General features: G+C 46.2%; 1 protein-coding gene across 1 annotated transcript in view; it reads right to left on the reverse strand.

Moving 5' to 3' along the window:
- lrrk1 (leucine-rich repeat kinase 1) overlaps positions 1-25,080 on the reverse strand; it is a 126,876-nt gene that overhangs the window by 38,458 nt on the left and 63,338 nt on the right. Inside the window, exons 21-30 of the mRNA XM_083791897.1 lie at positions 24,279-24,376; positions 23,649-23,820; positions 23,348-23,526; positions 19,325-19,464; positions 16,402-16,524; positions 15,750-15,915; positions 8,750-8,919; positions 6,588-6,785; positions 4,308-4,447; positions 3,457-3,594 (exon numbers count right to left, since the gene is read on the reverse strand). Coding sequence (XP_083648023.1) covers positions 3,457-3,594; positions 4,308-4,447; positions 6,588-6,785; positions 8,750-8,919; positions 15,750-15,915; positions 16,402-16,524; positions 19,325-19,464; positions 23,348-23,526; positions 23,649-23,820; positions 24,279-24,376 — 1,524 coding nt within the window. The remainder of the gene's footprint in view (positions 1-3,456; positions 3,595-4,307; positions 4,448-6,587; positions 6,786-8,749; positions 8,920-15,749; positions 15,916-16,401; positions 16,525-19,324; positions 19,465-23,347; positions 23,527-23,648; positions 23,821-24,278; positions 24,377-25,080) is intronic.

A 25,080-nucleotide genomic window follows, 5' to 3' on the forward strand; every position in this document is an offset into this window, starting at 1 on the left:
ATTCAGCAAACATGAAATTCCATTTCTAGACACCTGTGTACTTTTTCAGGATGGTAAATTGTCCACCACTCTGTACACCAAACCCACAGACAAGAATAGTCTTTTACATGCCACCAGTGCACACCCCCCTGCTTTGAAGAAAGGTTTACCATATTCTCAATTCCTTAGACTGAAACAAATCTGTAACAGTCAGTCAGATTTTCAAAAAGAGAGAGACATCATGTACAGAAACTTTGTTGATAGAGGGTACCCCAAAAAATGGCTTGACTCTGCTTTAACTAAATTGAATAATCCTAACCAGGTTGCAAAGACCAAAAGGAAACATTCATGTGCCTGCATCACCACTTATAATCCTTTGAGCAACGATATACGTAGCATCATAGAGAAACACTGGCATGTTTTGTCAGCTGACCCTGAAGGTGCTAAAGTATTTACTGACCCTCTTTTCTCTCATTATAGATCTCAAAGCATCAGAGACTATATGGTGAAAGCAGACTGCTACATACCCCCCCAGCAACACACGGGGCGGTTGGATGGAGTCACCGGCTTCTACCCTTGTCTACATTGCGTGGCCTGTAAAAACTCCAAGAAAACGAACACATTTACTAGTGCAGTTACTAACAAACAATACACTATCGGACAATTTGTGAATTGTAGTTCCTTTAATGTAGTCTACATGATCACATGTAAATGTTTTTACGTAGGCAAAACATCTAGGGCAGTCCGCACACGCATCATAGAACACATGAGTGCCATCAGACGCAAGGACATCAAATCTCCTGTCGCCAGACACTTCATGGAAGCCGGTCACTCCACAGCAGATCTGTCCTACACAGTCATTGATCAAATTAAGACATCTAGAAGAGGGGGTGATTTAGACACTAAACTCCTCCAAACTGAATCTAGATGGACTTTTTATTTAAAGTCTGTCAATCCAGGTGGCTTAAATGAAGATCTCTCCCTCCAGTGCTACCTATAAAGTAAAAAGTCATATTCTAAAAGTGATTATATAAGTCTGTCAACATGTGATGTATGTAATATTCTTGTTTCCTATACAACTGTGATTTTGTATATCCTTTCTGTAATGTCCACGCCCACAATCAGGTGATGTCACCAATTAGTAATTCTCAGCACCTGAGCTGTATTGTTTTGGAGTTGTTTAAAAGTAAGTTCTTTGTCTGTGAAAAACCATAGCACTGACGAAGGTCTGAGGACCCAAACGTTTGCTTTTTAATTGCACCATGAGCACAGAGCACCATGAGCACAGCATGATAAAATAAAAGAAAATATATTTTTCTCAAGTTTTACTTATTTTTCTATACGGTGAGCGAGTCTTTTCCAGTCAAAGTTTTCCTTATGTTTTCGAGACCACCGCCACCGTAGTTAAGTTTGAAGAGAAAAAAAGGACGAAGAAAGGCGCAGCAGTTTTCTCAGTGCTTCACCTTTCACACAGAACAATAATATTCTCACAAACAGTTTCCACATTCCTACATTTCTCTTTTTCAAAATAAATAACATGTACAGAAAGATAAAGCAGAATGACATTAATGTGCTTTTGTCACAATAATATGCTGTGTCACTTCTGCAGTGCATCGCTCTGCCACTGACGCGTTGGAGGTGCAGTTATCTAATCCCTGCAGTGCATCACTACAGTCCTGTTATCCCTGCACTGCATGCGAGCACAAAGCCCCAGGCATTGTCAACAATAATGCAACTAAAGCTATAATTCCTATACAGTTATTTAGGGGTGTGCTGAAATATCGATATTGATACGTCCTCCCGCGATAAATAAGCGATATATCGATTATTAAAATATCGATATATATATATATATATATATATATATTTATTTATTTTATTTTTTTGAAATGTTCATAATGAAGTGATGAACAACATGTTTAGAAAAGGAGGAAATGACAGCAAAAATAAAGCAAATCCCACTCTCACATTCCACAGCAACCTAAAGTACTGAATTATTGGATGGTGATTTGTCCAAACAGCTTTGTGGGAATACAAAATGCAGAATGCATTTCCCCAGCAGTGGACGAGTCCACTGACACCAGTGATAATGGTCAGTTGGTGGTGTTTGTGAGGCATTATGATGATACCAGTGATAATGGTCAGTTGGTGGTGTTTGTGAGGTATTATGAGGCAAAGGGGGAGTGTATTCATTTAGTGTTTGAGTGGTGCAACCACTATAGTCAGCTATGTGTGTGTCCCTTAGCGTTTTTTCAGTTCCAAGTATTTTGTAGCTGCAGATATCGTGATATATCGTTGATAAAGTTTCATACAATATATCGCTATATCGCAAATATCGCAATATATATAGAATATTGTGATATCGTTATCGAGGGCCTAATATCACGATATATATCGTATCTTGAGGTACCCACCCATATCGTCCCACCCCTACAGTTATTGTGGTAAAAGCATGCGATTTCCGACGATACAAATCAACAAGAAAAATCATAGGAAGGTGGAATCGGCTGAGAGATAAACTAAACACACGAGAGAGGACCAATTACTTCCAATAAATCTATACAGACACATCACGGCTGAAAAATACTACATTTTTAGACTTTTAGATGCTTCTAGTCAATGATACAATTATAGCAACAAAATATGTATTGTACATGCAATAAATGTTAGATATTTAGTACATGAAGGCACACATGCATTCTTTAGTGTGCCTGAGCGCTAGGCTAGGTAATTTTCCTTTTTTCCTTTTTTTTTAAGATATTTTTTTGCGGCTTACGCCTTTTATTGGTTTTTTTTAAGGGACAGACAGTAGGCTGACAGGAAACGGGAGAGAGATGGGGGGATGACATGCAGTAAAGGCCGTGTCTGGCTCGGGAGTCGAACCCGCGGCACACTGCGACTGGATTACCAGTCGGGTGCCCAGACGGTTACGCCACCGCCTGGGCGGCTAGGTCATTCTTTAGTGTGCATGAGCGATAGGCTAGGTCATTCTTTAGTGTGCCTGAGCACTAGGCTAGGTCATTCTTTAGTGTGCATGAGCGCTAGGCTAGGTCATTCTTTAGTGTGCCTGAGCGCTAGGTCATTCTTTAGTGTGCCTGAGCGCTAGGCTAGGTCATTATTTAGTGTGCATGAGCGCTAGGTTAGGTTAGTGTGCCTGAGCGCTAGACTAGGTCATTCTTTAGTGTGCCTGAGTGCTAGGCTAGGTCATTATTTAGTGTGCATGAGTGCTAGGTTAGGTTAGTGTGCCTGAGCGCTAGACTAGGTCATTCTTTAGTGTGCCTGAGCACTAGGCTAGGTCATTCTTTAGTGTGCCTGAGCACTAGGCTAGGTCATTCTTTAGTGTGCCTGAGCACTAGGCTAGGTCATTCTTTAGTGTGCCTGAGCACTAGGCTAGGTCATTCTTTAGTGTGCATGAGCACTAGGCTAGGTCATTCTTTAGTGTGCCTGAGCGCTAGGCTAGTTGCAGACAGAAAGTACCTTCTCGTCGTAGACGATGCCGGGCCGGATCTCGGGAGCCTGGTAGCCCGGCGTGCCCTCGACGCCCAGCGCCCCCTCGTGGAAGGACTGGCGAGAGATGCCGTAGTCGGACATCTTGATGTTGACCGGATCGTCCACCTGAAAAGAACCCACAAACACAGGATCAGTGAGCAGAACCTCAGTGTCAATGATCTAGTCACTAGATAATCCTGGGCGCAACCATGCTTCCTTCACTGCATGAGGAGTCCATGCCGCTTCGTATCACCTGACAGGGCGGGAGTTTCCCCGGTTGAACGTAGTGCGTGGAAGGAACGTTATTCCAACCAGTTCCTTTCCCCTCCATCAGACGCCCCGGCTGACCAGGGGGAGGCAGTATAGAGACCAGTATTACTGCATGTTTTTTGTGAGGGTACCTACCCTAGGGGACACGGGAAGAACATGTGAGGGTACCTACCCTAGGGGACACTAGGGAGAACATGTGAGGGTACCTACCTACGCTAGGGGACACGGGGAGAACATGTGAAGGTACCTACCCTAGGGGACACAGGGAGAACATGTGATGGCATCTACCCTATAGGGACACGGGGAGAACATGTGAGGGTACCTACCCTAGGGGACACAGGGAGAACATGTGAGGGTACCTACCCTAGGGGACACGGGGAGAACATATGAGGGTACCTACTACCTACCCTAGGGGACACTGGGAGAACATGTGAGGGTACCTACCCTAGGGGACACGGGGAGAACATGCAAACTCCACACACAAAGGCCTTTCGTTTTTCTTTAGTTTTCGTCAGTGAAAAAAGGTAGTCGACGTACATTTTCCATCATAGTGGTAAAGTGGTACACACCTCCAGCGACCACACCAGGATGTTGTCAGACTTCAGGTCACAGAAGATGATGCTCTTCCTGTGCAGGTAGGCCAGGCCAGCCGCGATCTGATAGGCTGCCTTGAAGGTGAGCATGTGACCCAGAGGCATGTAGCCAGAGCCTATCAGTGGGAAGAACACAGAGCATGTGACCCCAAAGCCTATCAGTGGGAAGAACAGAGAGCATGTGACCCAGAGCCTATCAGTGGGAAGAGCTATACACCAAAGCATGACATGTTTTTTATTTATTTATTGACCTATAGCTAAGCCCCTCCCCAAACTGCTATGGTCCCAATCAGAGCTAAGCATAATATGGGTTAGACAAACCTCTCCACCAATAGTTTTCCTATTTAAAACATCAATCTTCATAAGACCACCGCGCTCTGACTATATAAATTATGTTTTGTTTTTTGTTTCTGTCCGGAAGAAACCACCTAACTCCATGATTTTTTTTCATCAATTCAATTAAACACCATCTTTAGAGATTGTAATCCATTTAAGACCGAGGCCAATTCTAAAAACGCCTTCTAAAGTCTCAGGTGAAAATTCAAACATTTATTCAAAAAAAGTGTTGCTACTGCTATTGTATACTATACACCAGGGTTCCCCAATTAATTTTCCTCAAGGGCCATATTTTGACTAGCGTACCAGGCTGGGGGCCGAGTCTGCACGCGCGAGGTCGAGGTCTTGCCCTGAAAATTCATTTTCAGGGCAAGACCCCATTTGAAAAGGATGCCCAGTTTGACATGCATAGGCTACTGACCCCCATTTAATGCCATTTATATCTGGGACCCTTACTGGGCCCACTGTGGGCCGCAAATGGCCCGCGGGCCGCCTATTGGGGTACCCTGCTATACACTGTACAAAAGCAACAAGAACCCCCAAAAAGGTTCCCTTACCAGAAGGGATAAAACACCAAAAGGGGTTCCCCTCCTGAATAAAACAATGCAATTAAAATACAAGACATAAAACAATCAAATAAACAAACATGATGCCAATATAGGATCATCTTAAAATAAAATAAGATACATTAATAAATACAAAACAGAAACAGGAGCAGCTACAGTAGATGTAAGATGAAGGAGATATGAAGTCTTGTAAGCGTTCAAATAATACATTGATCTACTGTAAGTGACATTAAGGGCAGGTTGTTCCAGTCTGACGGTGCTTTGAACTTAAAAGCACGTCTCCCTATTTCTGTGTTGACTAACGTCAAATGGAAAAGAGGGTGCCTTTTTTTCATTTATATTTTGACGCCGGGTTCTCAGATTGATTATGTAGTAATATAAAGCGTGTTGTATTGCATTTTACTGACTGAGTTTTATTTATTTATTTTTGAGTGGTGTAACCATAGGGTGCAGGGCACTCCAAATGCCCAGCTTTGTCCGTCCCTGACTGTGTCCCTGTGTCCCTATGTACAGTATGTATGTTTAGGGGGTACCAACAGGGGGCGCTGTTGCACCACACACAGCCAGGTCTGATTTTGATGTTCTATAATTAATACAGAGTCATTGTCTCCACCAGGCTGAAGGCATGGGGGGAGAGTATGTTTTGCACTCCGTCCGTCCGTCCGTCCGTCCGTCCGTGTGTGTGTGTGTGTGTGTGTGTCCGTGAGCAGCTAATCTCGGCCACCGTTAACCCGGTCGATGCCAAATTTTGCACACACACTCCCTGGATGCCAACGATGAACCTCTGCCCCAAACTTTCCAGAACGGCCTGTTATAGCGCCACCAGGAGGCCGCTTTGTGCAAAACAAGTTTTTGCACAGTGCACCTACAGATTTTGTCCAAACATCACGCAAATTGGTACACAGTCTCTCTAGAGCCATTCAACGAAACCGGTCTTTCAGATTTCTCAAGACTCCATCCTGATTGGTTAAGATTGGCTTCCAAAGTTCATTTACTTTTGTTGCCCTTTTATCCAACCACCAGATGAAGGCAAGCTGCAATGTCCTACATTCCTATCCTGGTGGAGACCTGTGCCCAGAAGGGCACTTTTTCTAGCCCATTCTGACCGGGCACCCATTTTGGTGTCAGCATCATGTTATGCTTTATCTATTGAAAAATAGCAGATCTACAAGCTCATATCGCGCCACCGAGTGGCGCGATACGAGCTTGTAGGTCTGCTATTTTTGAAAAATCGACTCACATCGACTGACATTTTTTAGAATCTGATCTCAGGTCAGAATGGGTTCATCCGACCAGTGTGTGTCCGGCGGAAACCTCGGATGAATCTGATCTCAGGTCAGAATGGGCTAGTTACCTTTGTAGTGGTCCTCCAGGACAGCGTTGAGGGACCCCAGGGGGGCCAGCTCCAGGGCAAAGCAGAGCGGGTGGATGCTGATGCCCACCAACGGGACGATGCAGGGGTGATGCAGGGAGTGCAGCATGCTGGCCTCCTGGCGGAACTCTGAGAAGCAGCGACACGCGTCCACCGACTGGAGGTGTTTCACCATGGTGTCTGTTGGAGGGAAGGGAAGGTTACAACACAAGCTGAATTCAGGTCAAAAATACCTTTTTCTCCTGCAATGTTAATTGGCTTCACAACGCCATCCAAGGCACAAAATGAACTGTAGATTACTAAAACTAAAATCTTAGGATAACACTTTGGTTCCCAAACAAGACATCCTGACATCTATACACGTGAGATTTCCATGTGGTGCGGTGAACCTTCATGTTCCCAGGAGGAAAGGAAGACCCCCCCCCCCCCCCACCCCACTGAGTTTGCTGACCCCATGACCTTTCCTGTAGTAAAAAACTGTCCAGTTCTACATTACATATATCAAAGACTTAATGGGCAGATCGTCATGAACATATAGCGTTCACATTCATGCTCCACAGATGTTGATCCCTGACCACGTGATTTGATTTGATTTTCATAGAGCAATACATTCAAACGTTCAAAACAATAAACAAGGGAAAGTGCCAGGAGGAGGCAAGAAGCCCTGGGGGGGGGGGGGGCGTATACGAGGCCTCTACCTATATAACATACAATAAAGACATTATAAGATATAAATAATTTCCAGAAGACATGATTGCAGTATATTCTTTTAAAAAATATACATAAAATCTACAACATGATTCAAAATACTTGATAATCTATGACATAAGACCCCCCACCCCCCACCCCATGACCTACGTAGCTATAGCCTCTAGTGCCACCCGCAGGTCAAAACGTTAACTTTGCACCCATCCGTCTGTGTCTGCTCATCGGGGGAATCGGCTACGGAGGCATCACTTCCAGCAGACAATAACCCCAGGCAGGCCACATCATTTAGCACAGGTCTATACGGCTCAGGTGCCCTGAGGCGTTTCCCAGGCCAGCCTGGAGATAGAATCCTCGCGGCGGATGGGCGTGCCTTGAAAAGGCGCCCAGGACGCATTGTTTACTAGGTGGCCCAGCCCCTGACTTCCGGGCGAAGGCTCTTTTCAGCGGGTGACCGTCACTGAGCTTCTCTCACCCTCCTGACAAAAGGAAGCTTTGACGTTTTGGATTCCTGTGTCCCGCGACCCCGTTGCTTTCAGTAACGACCCACATTCTGCTGCCAATATGGCTTTGATAACATCACTTTGTTCTAGTTTGGTGTAAGGACGCATGAAAGGCTCTAAGGGCAGGGCGGAGCTTCTTTACACCCTTCTGGCCATAGAATGACAGAGAGGGGAGTGTGCTGGTCTTGTCTGTGACCAGTAAGTGACGCATGCACGCACACACACACACACACACGCACACACACACACGCACACACAGATCAAAACTAAAGCGCACATTCGATCCTAGCGATGTCCGACAACTCCACCATGACTCCTGTCCCACTGCGACGGATTTATAACCTGCCTCGATAATAGCGCTGATAATACCAGATTTATAAGCAAGCCTCGTTAACAGCACTGCCGCTTAGAAAAACAAAAACTAATGGAAGTTAAAAGGGCGCTTTTTTGGTGTGCTGTGGAGAGATTCCCTCCAAGCAATAAACCTAAAAAGGGCCACGTCACCCCTTTTGCAACCAGAACTTATTTTAGTGATGTTTAGGACACAAGAAACACTTTATCCTGGGGTGTGTGTGATGTGTTATTTTAGATATTTCAGTCATGACGCCTGCATGTTCAAGACCAAAAACCTGTCATGAAAATTAGGTCTCACTTCCGACATGTTTCGTCCTATACGGTCTTCATCAGGGCTGCCCTTATGAAAACCTGTCTTTTAGTTCTACTGGATCTCTTCTCCACTAGTCCCTCCCTAACATTTAGTTCTACTGGATCTCTTCTCCACTAGTACCTCCCTAACATTTAGTTCTACTGGATCACTTCTCCACTATAGTCCCTCCCTAACATTTAGTTCTACTGGATCACTTCTCCACTATAGTCCCTCCCTAACATTTAGTTCTACTGGATCACCTCTCCACTAGTCCCTCCCTTCCTGTGTACCTGTGTCACTGTGGACGGTCTGCTGTCGACACCTCTTGAAGTGGAAGCGTTTGACAGCCACCGGCTGCCTCCTGTAGCGAGCTCGGTAGATGATGGTTCCGCTGCCGCCCTGGCCCAGAATGTCTGCCTCCTCTGAGGAACACTCCAGCTGGGCCTGCTCCAAGAAGAGGCTGAAGTGCGCACACACACGCGCACGCACACGCACACGCACACGCACACGCACACGCACACGCACACACACACACACACACACACACACACACACACACACACACACACACACACACAGAGAGAAAGGACATTTGCATAACCTTGATTAATTCCATTAAAACTAAATCCCTGTCCCTTGCCATAACCTAACCTGTATTATGAATACAACCATCAACAACCATCATAATCCTTAAGTACAGGAATAGGCCTGTGTGTTGAGGGGTGCCAGCCCCTTCTATATACAGCTTCACTGTTTGTGTTGTTTGAACAAACATTAAAAATGCCATTGACAATGAACAGAGAATTTACGTCTTTATGTGTCCGAGTAAATCGGCATATGTATGTCGGTGGGAACCCTTGGCCAATAAGGGACCACCATTCTTGATGATGATGTAGGATGATGTACGATGATTAGAGCACCCCTCACTTCACACGGGTGTGATTTTTTGATGTTGCAATATTCTACAATATAATGATTTTGATATATTTGCACTGAATTGTTCAGAAAGTGAACGCAACAGATTCGAGAGACACACTCAACTGGTCGCCAATCAATATCCCTGCATCTTAAAACATCTATCTACAGCCTATAAATGCACCAAGTCTCTGTCTCTCTGTCTGTCTGTATGTACCGGTACGTGTGTAATCCGCGTAACTCGAGAACCGTTCGCCCCACAGACTTCAAATTCGACTCGCGTATTCCACACCACCACAGGGGGTGCAGTGGACGGTGTCGAGTCGGCCGGACCCACGGTTGTCCAGAACCGCCACAAAAAGGCCTCTGCCTGAGTCTGGACAGGGCCCCTGCCCAACGGGCACCGCTCTAGTATCTTAAAACATGATAAAAGAATATCCCTGAATCTTAAAATATTAAAAGAATATCTCTGAATCTTAAAACAAAATCTTAAAATATCCCTGAATCTTAAAACAAACAAAGCAAAAACAATCAGAACAGAATATAACTAGCAAATATTGTTATTACTCCACTACATTTATTTGACAATTTTAGTTACAAGTTACTTTGCAGATTATGATTATATTTATTATTAGTACAAAAAAACTGTATACCTGTATACCTTTTTCGGTTATTCTCAAAATATCTCTTACACATTTTAAAACCGATTTAAAATGTGAATAATTTAGCATTTTGCATAATGAGTACTTTCGACTTTCGGTGCCTTAAGTACATTTTCATTTCCGTTGATACAAATACTTTTGAATTCCCTACAGACCGTACAGACCAAGGCCCGACTCACACCTTTCGATCTAGCATACAACATTGATGCATGCTAGATGTATACAAAGGGTGTGATACATCTTGCCCCAATGCATCTCCAATGGAAGTCACTATGGTTTGACACAACATTTGTGTTGTACGGCTTTCGGCATGTGTTTCGACTGCCCCCCCTCCCCCTCATACAACACAAATGTTGTGTCAAACCATGTGACTCCCATTGGAAATGCATTGCGAGCTTGCGTCAACTATACATCTCATACAACAAAGCATACATCAAGTCTGTTGTAAAGATGTGAGTCAGGCCTGAGACGACTATATCTACATTACAGTACTTTTACTTTAGTAAGAGAAATGTGACTACCCTTTTCCACCTTAACCTCAATGTTACCCCAATTTACTGTCAGCACACGTATGACGTGGCACATCTGGGAAATGATGTACAGTGTGCATGTTGTCCTACTATAGGCTCACAGTATAGCTGCATTCCTGAGCCATTAGCAGCATCCTCTAGAACACATCACCCCTTTCATGTGGAGCAAAAGGAAAAACAAACCAAGATGGCAGCTGAATCCAGCGTTAAAACAATGGTTCCAATTGGTCAGGTGCCAATTCCCAAACGATGCCACTTACTTTGAAACAACTAGTGCTCTGGAAATAGTTTCCTTAAAAGGTCTCACATGTGGACATGAAAAGACATTATATCAGCCACTTACATTTAACGTATGCTATGAATTACATTTCGGCACAGTCATTTTTTTCTGTGGCATTGAAAAATTATTACTCGCCACATGTGGTAACTAGGGATATCCCCATCATGTCATTTATTAATCCCGTTCCCGCCCACTCCCGTTGGAATTTCAGACCAATCCCGCCCACGCCGGCAATGATTTTATTTCTGACCGCCTGTCCGCCGCTTCCGCCCGCACCAAAGAAAGTCCCATTTAGTCCTGCACCATCCCGCAATTTTATTGTTTAGTCCGGCTAAACGATCTCATTAAAAATACATTCACCCCAAGCAGCTGCTGAGATTGCAGCCTTGCAGGCGTGCACAAGAGAGTGGTTGTTTATTTGTGTGAGCCTGTGAGGAGTTGCTCACAGTCACAGATAGATGGGAAGCGACTGGACATATATTAGGCTTATTATGCTATATATATTATATTTTGTCACGGACACTTTGCATAGTTTGCAGCACTGCGCACATGGAGAGGGAGAGGGAGAGGGAGAGGGAGAGAGAGAGAAATTGTACTCATCTTTGTGTTCTGTTTCACATTATTGCTGAGTGACAGTGTGACGCACACAGGGAAAAGCAAAAAGGGGGTTAGCACGTAGAGGAAATCCGTCACTGGAAAAAAAAAAGGTGCTTGGCCGCCCGCGCCGCGTTTGTAGTAGCCAATTACCTACTACAAACGTTATGCAAAGCTCGGCCAATCACAGCAGAAGTTAGATTACTCCGGAATAGTCTGTTTGCCCAAAGGGCAACCAGTTATAAACGATTGCAAAACATAGATTGGTTACATTAACCAACAACAGCCAATTAGCTGCTACAAACGTTATGCAAAGCTCGGGCCAATCACAGCGGAAGTTCGATTTGATTATTCGATTACTCCGGAGGGGAAAAAAAAGTGTCACAATGCCCGTTGGGCAACCACACTAATAATAATAATAATAATAATGATGGTAAGTTTCCAGGAATTAATGTATTGTGATATCTGCCAGTGTATTTATGAATGGGAGGACAGCATGTTTGTGTGATTGCATAAACATTGGACGGGAATGAGAGGCAAACATCTCTGTGGGCCTTTGGGGCCAGAACGTTGCGCAACCGAGACTCCAGCGCCGCTTCAGAGTCCTTGGACTGTGTCAGCTGGCGTGTGTGTGTGTGTGTGTGCATGTGTGTGCACCCACGTGTGTGTGAAAAGACAGCCAAGGGCAGTGAGTGTGTATGTGGAAGTGCTTGAGGGAGTGATGGATGGGGAGTGTTGCAGGGTGGGGTTGTGTGTGTGTTTGTGGGTGGGGGGGGGGGGGGGGGCTCTGCCCTTGAGGTCCGACAATACATCAACAGATGCTGTCGCTGGCGGCGATTCAACTGAAACTCATTTCACAGCCAGACCCCTGGAGGGCAGCGCTGTGCAGGCTCCCTCTCCTTCTCTCTATATACTCTATCCCTCTGTGTGGGTGAGTCACTGTGTGTGTGTGTGCATCTGTCTCCCAGCATGCATTGTGCGCTCAAGTCCAGCTCTTGTCAGAATAGCTCCTGTAGGAATCTGCCTAGCTGAACCAACAGCGGACGAACCCCAGCAGACGAGGTAAAGGCAAGAATTAAAAACGGCTCCTCTGCCAATTAGCCCTTCGACCAAGTCCCTGCCCAACCCGTCCTCGTCCGATAGGAACGTTAGCAACGCTAAGTCCCTGCCCAACCCGTCCTCGTCTAATTGGCACGTTAGCAGTGAGGAGACAGGGCAAGATGTCCTTCTCACCCATGTAGACGCATGTTAAATGACGGGATTTCTCCACATAAATAATCCATCATTTCAGTAGCAAGAGCATTGAAATGTCTTCTAAATCTAGTCAACCAGGCACGCAGTAGGCTATGCACTGGACCAATGTGCATGACATTATTTCAACTACAAATACGAGGAAATGACATGGGTATCCAATGACAGTATCCAAACCACCGTCCAGACTTTTCACGGTGCACGGTAAGACTACGGTCATTAGTATTATTGCCATCACCTGGGTGGGTCAGTCGTGTAACTTTGGCGACGTTAAGCCATGTATGTGTTCAACAACACAGCCATGCAAAATAACACTGACAGCTATGAGGTGACGGAAGCTTGACCTGCATAGCAACGTTTGCTAAACTATTTGGATTGGCTTTGGACAACTGCTTTTGGGGTGGGGTTTAGCGAAGGGTTAATTACATTTGCCGACAATCAAACATGTGAACATGCTCTGCCTTTTATTGGTTTTTTCTCTCTTGTTCGTACCCCCTTAGTAATGTTTAATACGTTTATTATAACTAGTCCATACCCGGCAGGGCCGTGTGCCAGAGTAAATTTTGACAGTAAAGTTTGATTTAGTTTTCATAGTCTTTTGATTAAAATTACATTTAGTTTTTGTAATGTTTTCTGTTTGGGGATGCAAAACTACAGTAGCGTTTTTTTCAAAAACATCCGGTGTATTTTACACGGCATCTTTTGTGTTGTGTTCATTAAATGTAGACTCCCCCTCGACTCCCTCCCATTAAATGTAGACTCCCCCTCGACTCGCTCCCATTAACTTTTTTTTTTTACATACAGGACAGACCTGTACGTCTTAAGGATTCGAACCGAGATGTGCTAAGAACGTGTGAGGACGTCCTAGCGCATCCTCAATGATACGGGGCGAGATAAGAATATTCAGATTTTTTTTTTTTTGCCCATTCGCCTTTCGCTTGCCGTATGCTAACCCTCTGGGCAATTATTAGCTTGCCATTGACTAACAAGTTAGCGCGGCGGAAAGAATGACTCGTATCTCCTAATCCAGGGCGCTCTCCGTGGTGATGAATGGATCGATATGCTGGCGCTTTATTTCTGCTCCTCATCCGTCTCTCCCGCAAAATATGAACGCTTTTTGGATCATATATTCGTATAAATTAAAATGATCGTAATGTAAGGTCAACTTTGTAAAGTCAACTTTTTTAGGAAATTGTTTCCGGGTCATGGCTTTCAGAGTAAAAGCGCTCAGACAACTCCGGCACCCCAGAGCTCCTATTTTGAAGCACTCCCGGGCACTGATTGTGTTAAATGTAGACTCCCCCTCGACTCCCTCCCATTAAATGTAGACTCCCCCTCGACTCCCTCCCATTTTAATGTAGACTCCCCCTCGACTCCCTCCCATTTTAATGTAGACTCCCCCTCGACTCCCTCCCATTTTAATGTAGACTCCCCCTCGACTCCCTCCCATTAAATGTAGACTCCCCCTCGACTCCCTCCCATTTTAATGTAGACTCCCCCTCGACTCCCTCCCATTAAATGTAGACTCCCCCTCGACTCCCTCCCATTAAATGTAGACTGCCCCTCGACTCCCTCCCATTAAATGTAGACTGCCCCTCGACTCCCTCCCATTAAATGTAGACTCCCCCTCGACTCCCTCCCATTAAATGTAGACTGCCCCTCGACTCCCTCCCATTAAATATGGACTGCCCCTCGACTCCCTCCCATTAAATGTAGACTCCCCCTCGACTCCCTCCCATTAAATGTAGACTCCCCCTCGACTCCCTCCCATTAAATATAGACTCCCCCTCGACTCCCTCCCATTAAATGTAGACTGCCCCTCGACTCCCTCCCATTAAATGTAGACTGCCCCTCGACTCCCTCCCATTAAATGTAGACTGCCCCTCGACTCCCTCCCATTAAATGTAGACTGCCCCTCGACTCCCTCCCATTAAATGTAGACTGCCCCTCGACTCCCTCCCATTAAATATGGACTGCCCCTCGACTCCCTCCCATTAAATATGGACTGCCCCTCGACTCCCTCCCATTAAATGTAGACTCCCCCTCGACTCCCTCCCATTAAATGTAGACTCCCCCTCGACTCCCTCCCATTAAATATAGACTCCCCCTCGACTCCCTCCCATTAAATGTAGACTGCCCCTCGACTCCCTCCCATTAAATGTAGACTGCCCCTCGCCTCCCTCCCATTAAATGTAGACTGCCCCTCGACTCCCTCCCATTAAATATGGACTCCCCCTCGACTCCATCCCATTAAATATGGACTGCCCCTCGACTCCCTCCCATTAAATTTAGACTCCCCCTCGACTCCATCCCATTAAATGTAGACTGCCCCTCGACTCCCTCCCATTAAATGTAGACTGCCCCTCGACTCCCTCCCATTAAATTTAGACTCCCCCTCGACTCCATCCCATTAAATGTAGACTGCCCCTCGACTCCCTCCCATTAAATATGGACTGCCCCTCGACTCCCTCCCATTAAATATGGACTGCCCCTCGACTCCCTCCCATTAAATATGGACTGCCCCTCGACTCCCTCCCATTAAATATGGACTGCCCCTCGACTCCCTCCCATTAAATTTAGACTCCCCCTCGACTCCATCCCATTAAATGTGGACTGCCCCTCGACTCCCTCCCATTAAATTTAGACTCCCCCTCGACTCCATCCCATTAAATGTAGACTGCCCCTCGACTCCCTCCCATTAAATATGGACTGCCCCTCGACTCCCTCCCATTAAATATGGACTGCCCCTCGACTCCCTCCCATTAAATATGGACTGCCCCTCGACTCCCTCCCATTAAATATGGACTGCCCCTCGACTCCCTCCCATTAAATGTAGACTGCCCCTCGACTCCCTCCCATTAAATGTAGACTCCCCCTCGACTCCCTCCTATTAAATATAGACTCCCCCTCGACTCCCTCCCATTAAATATAGACTCCCCCTCGACTCCCTCCCATTAAATATGGACTGCCCCTCGACTCCCTCACATTAAATATGGACTGCCCCTCGACTCCCTCCCAGAAAAAAACGCATATATAAATAAAAGCACGTGTTATTTACCGTGAAGGGAAGTCGGTCATGAAGAGCTCGGGGACCAGCTCCTGCAGCGGGACGGGCAGCCCGGGGTGTCGGGGACACACGATGTGCTCCTTGTCCACCGCGGCCAGGACACAGTCCTCCATGTTGAAGTAGTGAGGAGGAGGAGGAGTCACTGCTTCGTCCCCCGCTGTCCTCAACAAGATCAAGATCAACCTTTTTTTAATAAGTTGACTCACGGGGGTTTCCATCCGAGACAGTGGCATAGGTGGTCATTAGGTCTATACAAGCTCATAGCGCGCCACTCGGTGGCGTGCTATGAGCTTGTAGATCTGCTATTTTTCAATAGCTAAAGTATAACGTAACACTTTAAAAACACCAAAAAGGCTCCCCGCCCAGAATGGGTTAACCCATTCTGACCAGGCAGCAATTTTGGTATTAGCATCATGTTATGCTTTAGCTATTGAAAAATAGCAGATCTACAAGCTCATAGCGCGCCACCGAGTGGCGCGCTACGAGCTTGTAGGTCTGCTATCTTTTTTTTAATCGAAGAACGACTGACATTTTTAGAATCTGATCTCAGGTCAGAATGGGTTCATCAGACCAGTGTGTGTCCAGTGGAAACCTGGTATGAATCTGATCTCAGGTCAGAATGGGTTAAAGGAGGAGAATATACCTGGTGTTGGCCGGCTGGTTGGGACAGGGAGGATCTGGCTGGGTCTGCCCGCAGAGGCGCAGAGTGGACAGGGGGCGTACTGCTCGATGACCAGGCTCCCATCGCTCTCACTGGCTGTCAGCGCTACGGAGGGTGGAACAGATGGAACACATAAATAGTGATAATTTACTGCATGAAAACGAGGCACGTCAAAGTGATGCTCATCACGTGCACTGACTTTTGTCTTTTTTGTGTTCATCTTTTTATTCACCTTGATTAACGTCCTTGGCTGCTATATTATGCTCAGTTTGCTCACCTTGCACCTTTACATATTATCTTATCTCAGGCATCTCAGGAAAATACAGTTTGAAAAAAAGATGATGGTCATACATCACAGTCCGTGCTCAGCCAATCAAATCATCACAAATGTCATTCCGTCCAATCACTTTTGGCATCTTCACTTTTCTGCCCTCACTCTTATCTTCAATGTGTACTTTGCTCAGCCAATCAAATCATCGCTATGGGGTGATCAGCCAATCAGCTTGTGTCACGGCAGTCACGCACACCCTCAAAGCTGGGCTTAGGAGGGGCCTCTCAGGAAGAAAAAAATGTATGTACAGTTTTGTAGCAAAGGTTTGTCAATAGAGGAAAGCAGTTACTTGCGCGCACACACGCACACGCACACACACACACACACACACACACACACACACACACACACACACACACACACACACACACACACACACACACACACACACACACACACACACACAGTCTGACAGTCTGACAGAAGCTCGGTTTGGCCGTCGGGAGGACCGGGAGTATTCCTGGTGGCCTGCCTCCTAGTGGCCTGGCTGTCAAAAAAACCCCCAAAAAAACATTATTTTTTTTTGCATCAGGTCAGGCCAGCAAAAAAAAAAAAATCTCTCCTAAGCTCAGGCCAGGCCAGCCACAGTCAATTTCAATTCAATTCAGGCAGTGTTGCTGCAGCACAACTACGTTGTGTGTCTTATGTTAATGGAGGGAAGAAGTTAATAATATAAATAACATCAGATGGTACATTTCTCATGTGAAATTGCTGTAAAGGCCCCCAAAATGTCAGCGCGTGCACACAGCGCGCGTGGTGTGGCCTGCCTGATTTGGAGTTCCACTCCGGGCCTGCATAGACACACACACACACACGCACATGCACACGCACACACACACGCACACACACGTCAACGTTATCAGTCTGACAGAAGCTCGTACAGCGTCTCCCCACGACACAACTCAGCCGCTAGCCACTAACTGATAGTGTCAACACGGTGTGTCTGTTTTGACAGGTACAGCGACAGCAGCCTGACACATCCGCCAGGCAGCTTCATGTCTCGTCTGGGGAGACCAGGCCATACGTAGTGCTGCTATGGGGAGACCTGCAGGTGAAGTAGTGCTGCTATGGGGAGACCTGCAGGTGAAGTAGTGCTGCTATGGGGAGACCTGCAGGTGAAGTAGTGCTGCTATGGGGAGACCAGGTGAAGTAGTGCTGCTATGGGGAGACCAGGTGAAGTAGTGCTGCTATGGGGAGACCAGGTGAAGTAGTGCTGCTATGGGGAGACCAGGTGAAGTAGTGCTGCTATGGGGAGACCTGCAGGTGAAGTAGTGCTGCTATGGGGAGACCAGGTGAAGTAGTGCTGCTATGGGGAGACCAGGTGAAGTAGTGCTGCTATGGGGAGACCAGGTGAAGTAGTGCTGCTATGGGGAGACCAGGTGAAGTAGTGCTGCTATGGGGAGACCAGGTGAAGTAGTGCTGCTATGGGGAGACCAGGTGAAGTAGTGCTGCTAGGCATCGTTGGTAAATGGTAAATGGTGCATTTATATAGCGCCTTTATCCAAGGCGCTTTACATAGATTGTGCATTACATTCACCCATTCACACACACATTCATACACCGATTGCGGCGGAAGCCATGCAAGGCACCAACCAGCACATCGGGAGCAATTTGGGGTTCAGTGTCGTCTTTGCCCAAGGACACTTCGACATGTAGACAGGAGGAGGAGCCGGGATTCGAACCGCCGACCCATGGATCATTGGACGACCTGCTCTACCTCCTGAGCCACAGTCGTTGTGCACAACTCCTGTTCTGACCGGGCACCCATTTTGGTGTGGGCATCATGTTGTGCTTTAGCTATTGAAAAATAGCAGATCTACAAGCTCATATCGCGCCACCGAGTGGCGCGATACGAGCTTGTAGGTCTGCTATTTTTGAAAAATCGAAGACACTTTTAGAATCTGATCTCAGGTCAGAATGGGTTAATAATGAAACTGTCAGGATGTAATAGACATTTTTAGAATCTGATCTCAGGTCAGAATGGGTTAAAGTGGATGAGTCACTGGGGCTTGTACGCTTAGGAGCCGCGACGTGCACTGCAGACGTGTGCCCGTGCACGGTGGGGGGAGGAGGGGGAGGGGGGTTGACTGGCAGATCCGGGCCGACACAATGAGGGATGGCTGCAGTTTACTAGAGCTGCTGTTGAGGTAGGCAGTCACAGCGTGGCACGGAGCACGTGCGCCTCGCGTGCACTCAAATGACTGATGATTGAAGGAGACAGACTCAGTGTGAACACAGCCTGGCCATCGAGAAAGGCAGATTATAGACAAACCTGGCTTCCCAGAGAGGACAAGGCTGTGTTCTCACTGTATAGTCAAGGAGTGGTGGAGACGGAGCTCCGCTTCTTGACTGCATGTGACAAACACATTAGAGAAGAAGTCTACCATGAATTCACGGAAATACATAGAAACATGGGTTTTTCAGAAAACTGTCATCGTGTCTAAATGCGCTCACAAAGTCACACACCAGGGAACCATTGCTCTATCAGGGAGTTGACATTATAATGAGGTTATCACCTAACAGGGAACCACTGTTCTATCAGGGAGTTGACATTATAATGAGGTCATCACCTACCAGGGAACCACTGTTCTATCAGGGAGTTGACGTGGTCAGTGATGAAGGCCATGGCGGAAAAGTCTCTGCTCTCTGACTGACAGACGATCTTTATGCCTCCGCTCTTCTTCCTCTTCCAGTTGACGTCTGACGACTCCACACTGTGGAGACGCGCACGCACGCACGCACACACACACACACACACACACACACACACACACACACACACACACACACACACACACACACACACACACACACACACACACACACACACACACACACACACACACACACACACACACACACACACACACACACACACACACACACACACACACACACACACACACTTTACATTGAATGGCTGCAGACGAAACACACACAGCCACCAGTGGTGTAAAGTAACTAAAAACATGTATGTACTTAAGTACTGTACTCATTTAGGACATAGGCCGATTCTAAAATTGCCTTCTAAATCCAGAAAATACAAGTTCAAATATGTATTCAGAAATTACAAAAATGCTATGCTGCTACATACGGCACAAGAACCCCAAACAAGAACAAGAACCCCAAAAGGTGTTCCCGTACTGAATGGGTTAAGTACAATTTTGAGGTCTTTGGAAATTGAAAATACTCAAATAATGTACAATCGTTTTTCTTCTACTCCACTACATCTCAGAGGTTTTTTTTTTTTCAATCATATTTTTATTGATTTTTACATTTTATGACAAAGACAAGACAGGAAAAAAAACAAAAAAACAGACAGCTCAGCTCAGACACGTTGTGGAACAAAGGACACAGTTATACACATATACCCATTACCTACATCGAGCCAAAAAATAAAATACAGAACCGTGAGTCGCGTAGTCTTCTTGACAAGCAGAAACAAAGGTTAAAAAACGAACAGTACACAAAGGGGCACTAGTGGAGTGTCGGACAATCGTGCTCGTTTCTATTGTCATGAAGTAGGCCACTTGGCCTCCCGGTGTCCAAAAGCACCGCCAAGGCAACAAAAGGAGGGTGTTGTGTATTCAAAGAAAACAAAAGGTGTAGCTTTTGTACGTCCTGTGCCTGCGTCTACTCCCGAGACAGTCGGGGACAGTTAGGGAGGAAACAGAAGCGTGTTTTGGGCATTTCATGTTGGAAGGATCAGTGTCTCTGTCAGACGGGGAGGAGGGACGAGTGCCTGTCACAATTGTACGTGACACGGGCGCCTTCCAATCCCTCGTTTTACAGAGCAGTCCAAAATGGCCCCGCGTCCCATTTTGGACGCGGGGCAGCTCGCCGGACCCGGTGGCGGCCCCTGGCCACGTTCCTGTTGGTCTGGAACTTCCAGGGACCACCCGGGGACCCCCACACTGAGTTGTACCACTCACTTCACACAGTTTCTCATGTCATATGAAAAGGGAATCATAGCTTCAAATTGACATATTGGTTGTTCAGTTTGACCCACCAGATTGGAGATAAGCCTTATAGAGTAATGTCTTGCAGAGAAAGAGCGAGTTGAGCAAACAGGCTCTAAAGGTTCACTTCTGTGGACTCTAACGTAACATTACACCTAGCTACTTGTTTAAGCAATCATTTCCTATTTACATGTGGATTTCAGACATTTATGTGTGTGTGTGTGTGTGTGTGTGTGTGTGTGTGTGTGTGTGTGTGTGTGTGTGTGTGTGTGTGTGTGTGCTGCTTTGAAGAGGGAACATAACGCCGCGGGACCATCTTATTATCACAGGATGTGGTGCTAAGTCCGTCTCTGAATGCAATTAATTATGTCTACTCTGATACGGCTTATCTCAGCCTGGGGGAGACGCAGCGCAACGCGAGAGGCTGGCAGCGTGCCTACTGCAACGGAGATGGCAAAGCCATTCTCACCTCCTAAGCGAAACTATATGAACTGCCGTTTCACGTGTGTGTGTGTGTGTGTGTGTGTGTGTGTGTGTGTGTGTGTGTGCGCACGTGCGTGTGTGCGTTCCATGCACATTAGTCAAACAACACCCCATCAATCTCAATGAGCCTTCACAGGTGGTAAAGTTGCAACTCAATCATAGCTATCTGGAGGAGATTGGTCTAATCCTGAATCCATTACATGAATCATGCCGCGTGGGCCTTCAAGCAATTTATAGTCACGCCTCACATTTCGAGGCGTCCCGTCTACTTCATAAATTTTTTTTTAGCCCTACAACTATTTAGCCCCTGCTACCTGAGACCTGAGGTTAGAGTTCTCAACGGGCCTGAAAATTAAGACTTGGCCCTAACTGGGCCCTACTGGCTCGGCTCGGCCGGAAACAACTACCATACTTTTAGGCCCGAAAACTAGAAAGCGGTTTCATTATGCGATGAATGTCCTCAGAGGCACGCCTCCAACAAGCTTCGAACTGAGCAGATTGGACCTTCCGTTCCAGAGTTAATGGCTGAAGCATCTTGAAAATGGCCACTCGAACGCCTATCTTCGATTGAGTTTTGGCAAATGTCGCCCGTTTTTCTTCAATAACACGGGCTGGGAAGGGAATGTCGGACAGCGACAAACTAGATACCTGAGTAAAGTTCACTTTGAGCTGAATTCAACACATCCACTTTTCCGTCGGGCTTACCAGTTGAAATTTCTTTCTTTATTGGGGGTCGTAGATTATTATTATTATTATTTTTAACGGAACGCAAGTCTCAGCCCGGCCAGACAAATTATATCATACATCTTGAGCCCGGCCCGGGACCAAAACGATGCGTCGGGTCGGGGCATATACAGTATATGTATAAGATGTTTTTTGCTTTTCTGCCTTTATTGAAAGTATCAAGTGAAGACTGACAGGAAAGAGGGAGAGAGAGAAGGGGAGAGACACGCCGAAAAGGTTGTCATGAACGGGACTCGAACACGTGGCACGCCGTCAGGCCAGACCCTATATGTGGCATGATGTGCCTGGACCGCTAGGCCAGCAGGGGCCCAGGTCTGACCTGAGCTATCCCCATCCAAGTTGACCAGTAGATGGTCTACTCTAAACCATTGGTTTTCAACCAGTGGTCCGGGGACCACCAGTGGACCTTGAGGGGGTTCCAGGTGGATCTTTAACTCTTGAGCGCGTCTTTAACTCTTGAGCGCGTCTCAAGAGTTAAATTATTGTTAAAAATCTGCATTACTAAATTTACAAGAAGTCTACACAATTAGAGAATGTAGAAGAATTGTTATTTTTTTTATTTTTTTTAAGATATTTTTTTGCGGCTTACGCCTTTATTGATTTTTTAAGGGATAGAAAGTAGGCTGACAGGAAACGGGAGAGAGATGGGGGGATGACATGCGGTAAAGGCCGTGTCGGGTCCGGGAGTCGAACCCGCGGCACACCGCGACTGGATCACCAGTCCGGTGCCCAGACCGTTACGCTACGGCCTGGGCCAAAGAATTGTTATTTTGATCAACGTTTGGCTGTTATCTCTCCTAATGGTACAAACATCAATACAGCATGGAATTGTGGACAGCATCTTATCCAACGACAACAAAATATTCTTTAGCGTTGGGTCTGAGAGGCTAAATGTCATCAGATGGTGGTCCGTGGCTCAAATGCTGAATAAATAATAGACCTTGATTTGAAAAGGGTTGAAGACCACTCATCTAAACTCTACCTGAGGTATCTAAGGTGACAGAGACAGCAGATTAATCTAACCTCAGGTATACTCCATCGAAGGTGACCAGCAGATTTAATCTAACCTCAGGTATCCCCCATCGAAGGTGACCAGCAGATTAATCTAACCTCAGGTATCCCCCATCAAAGGTGACCAGCAGATTAATCTAACCTCAGGTATCCCCCATCGAAGGTGACCAGCAGATTAATCTAACCTCAGGTATCCCCCATCGAAGGTGACCAGCAGATTAATCTAACCTCAGGTATCCCCCATCGAAGGTGACCAGCAGATTAATCTAACCTCAGGTATCCCCCATCGAAGGTGACCAGCAGATTAATCTAACCTCAGGTATCCCCCATCGAAGGTGACCAGCAGATTAATCTAACCTCAGGTATCCCCCATCGAAGGTGACCAGTAGATTAATCTAACCTCAGGTATCCCCCATCGAAGGTGACCAGCAGCCCCTCCTTCCAGTAGATGGTGTGGCTGCGTCGGACTCTGAACGTGCTGCAGCGGTTCCTCTGGTTCCTCTGCTGAGTCCCAGCAAAGCTGTAGATCACAGAGTTCCTGCTGCGCTGGTTCCTAGCCTTGCTCTTCGGCTCAAACGACTTCCACAACACAAGAAGAACAGGGGACAGGAATTTTTACATACTCCGTCATAATTTGACATTACGACGGAGTATACGTTTAATGACGCGTTGACGTCATCATTACATTTGTTAATAATTACCTGGAGGTCCATCTCCGTGAGGCTGATGAGCATCCTGGCGATGAAGCGCTCCCAGAAGCCGGCGGGAACGAAGCTCATCTTGAAGAGACGCTGCAGCGTGTTGGCGCTGTGCTGGCGGAAGCCCTGGAGGTCCATGGAGGGCTTGGGGGGGAGGAGGTGGGGCAACAGGAAACTACCGACAGAACACAGCAGAGTTATAGAACATGGCAACAGGCAGGCACGTGCACACATAAGACAAGAGGGCCCTCTCTCCAGACCATGAATGTAGCATTTACAATGGTGGAAGAAATGCAGATGCCACTCCTTTACATGCCATATATACCTTGGAAGGCAGCATTCAGGAGAATTGCTTTTTCACAAAGTCTCCTGAACTCGAGTGCAGCATTTTGCGTTGAACTAATTTTGTTTTTCGAACCCGCATCTCCACTAGGTAAAGACTGCTCGGTTGCGAACTTGCGCCCCCAAAAACAGCAGATCTACAATCTACGAGCTTGTAGATCTACTATTTTTGTCCAAAAGTGCCCTCTTACGGAATTCCAGCCCCTGCCTCTCACATTTTAGTCATCTGAAATGTTTTAGTGTTTAGCCTAGTTTTAGTCGACTAAATATGATAAGGTTTGTTTTTAGTACCTGTTGTTGGCCACCGGTAGCGCTATCTCAAACTTGGCCAGAAACTGGAAATACTGCTCTTCTGTCTGCTTGGTGAACCCTGTTCCCACCAGCAGCATCTAGAAAAAAACAGAAAGCATGATGGGAGATGGAGTCAAAACAACATCTGCAAAAACAGACAGCATAATGGGAGTGAAACAACCTCTCTGAACATGCACTGATGCAACTGATATTTACCGTATTTGTACAATAACTTCACACTTTCACACAGTCCAAAACTGCCTAAATCTATGATAATTTCACCATTATCATCACAGAAAAGTGTGCGAATTTACTACATTTCCTGGCTGCTGATTTGGGATCCGGGATTCAAAACAAGTCAGGAAATCAGATGATAGATCTGTACTTGGGGGGGCATTAAAAACACTGAACGCATCATTTCCAGTCCAGTTCCAAGCTTTTATTTGTGTGAGAGATCCAGGATAGGATCCAGGATAGGCTATCACGCACTTCCATGCAGCCTAATAATGTGATGTGTTTTTGTATTTGAAAACTTGAGTTACTACAGATTACTGTTGTTACTTTGATTATTATTACAAAACACACATTAACCACTTCAGCCCTATAAATATGTCGGCCATTTGATAATATTTTCTAAATATTTGTATACATTTGAAAACTTGAAATGGGACATTCTGCATAGCGCATGCTTTCTACTTTTGGTACTTTTGGTGCATTTTGATGCCAATAGGGGGAGAGCATAGTGACGCGTTTGGTAGGATTTTGGCTTATTTGGGCGCCATCTTCCTGCCTACATGTAGGC

This window comes from Protomyctophum parallelum, assembly GCF_964188405.1.
Source record: "Protomyctophum parallelum genome assembly, chromosome: 2".
In the NCBI taxonomy this organism is placed as follows: Eukaryota; Metazoa; Chordata; class Actinopteri; order Myctophiformes; family Myctophidae; genus Protomyctophum; species Protomyctophum parallelum.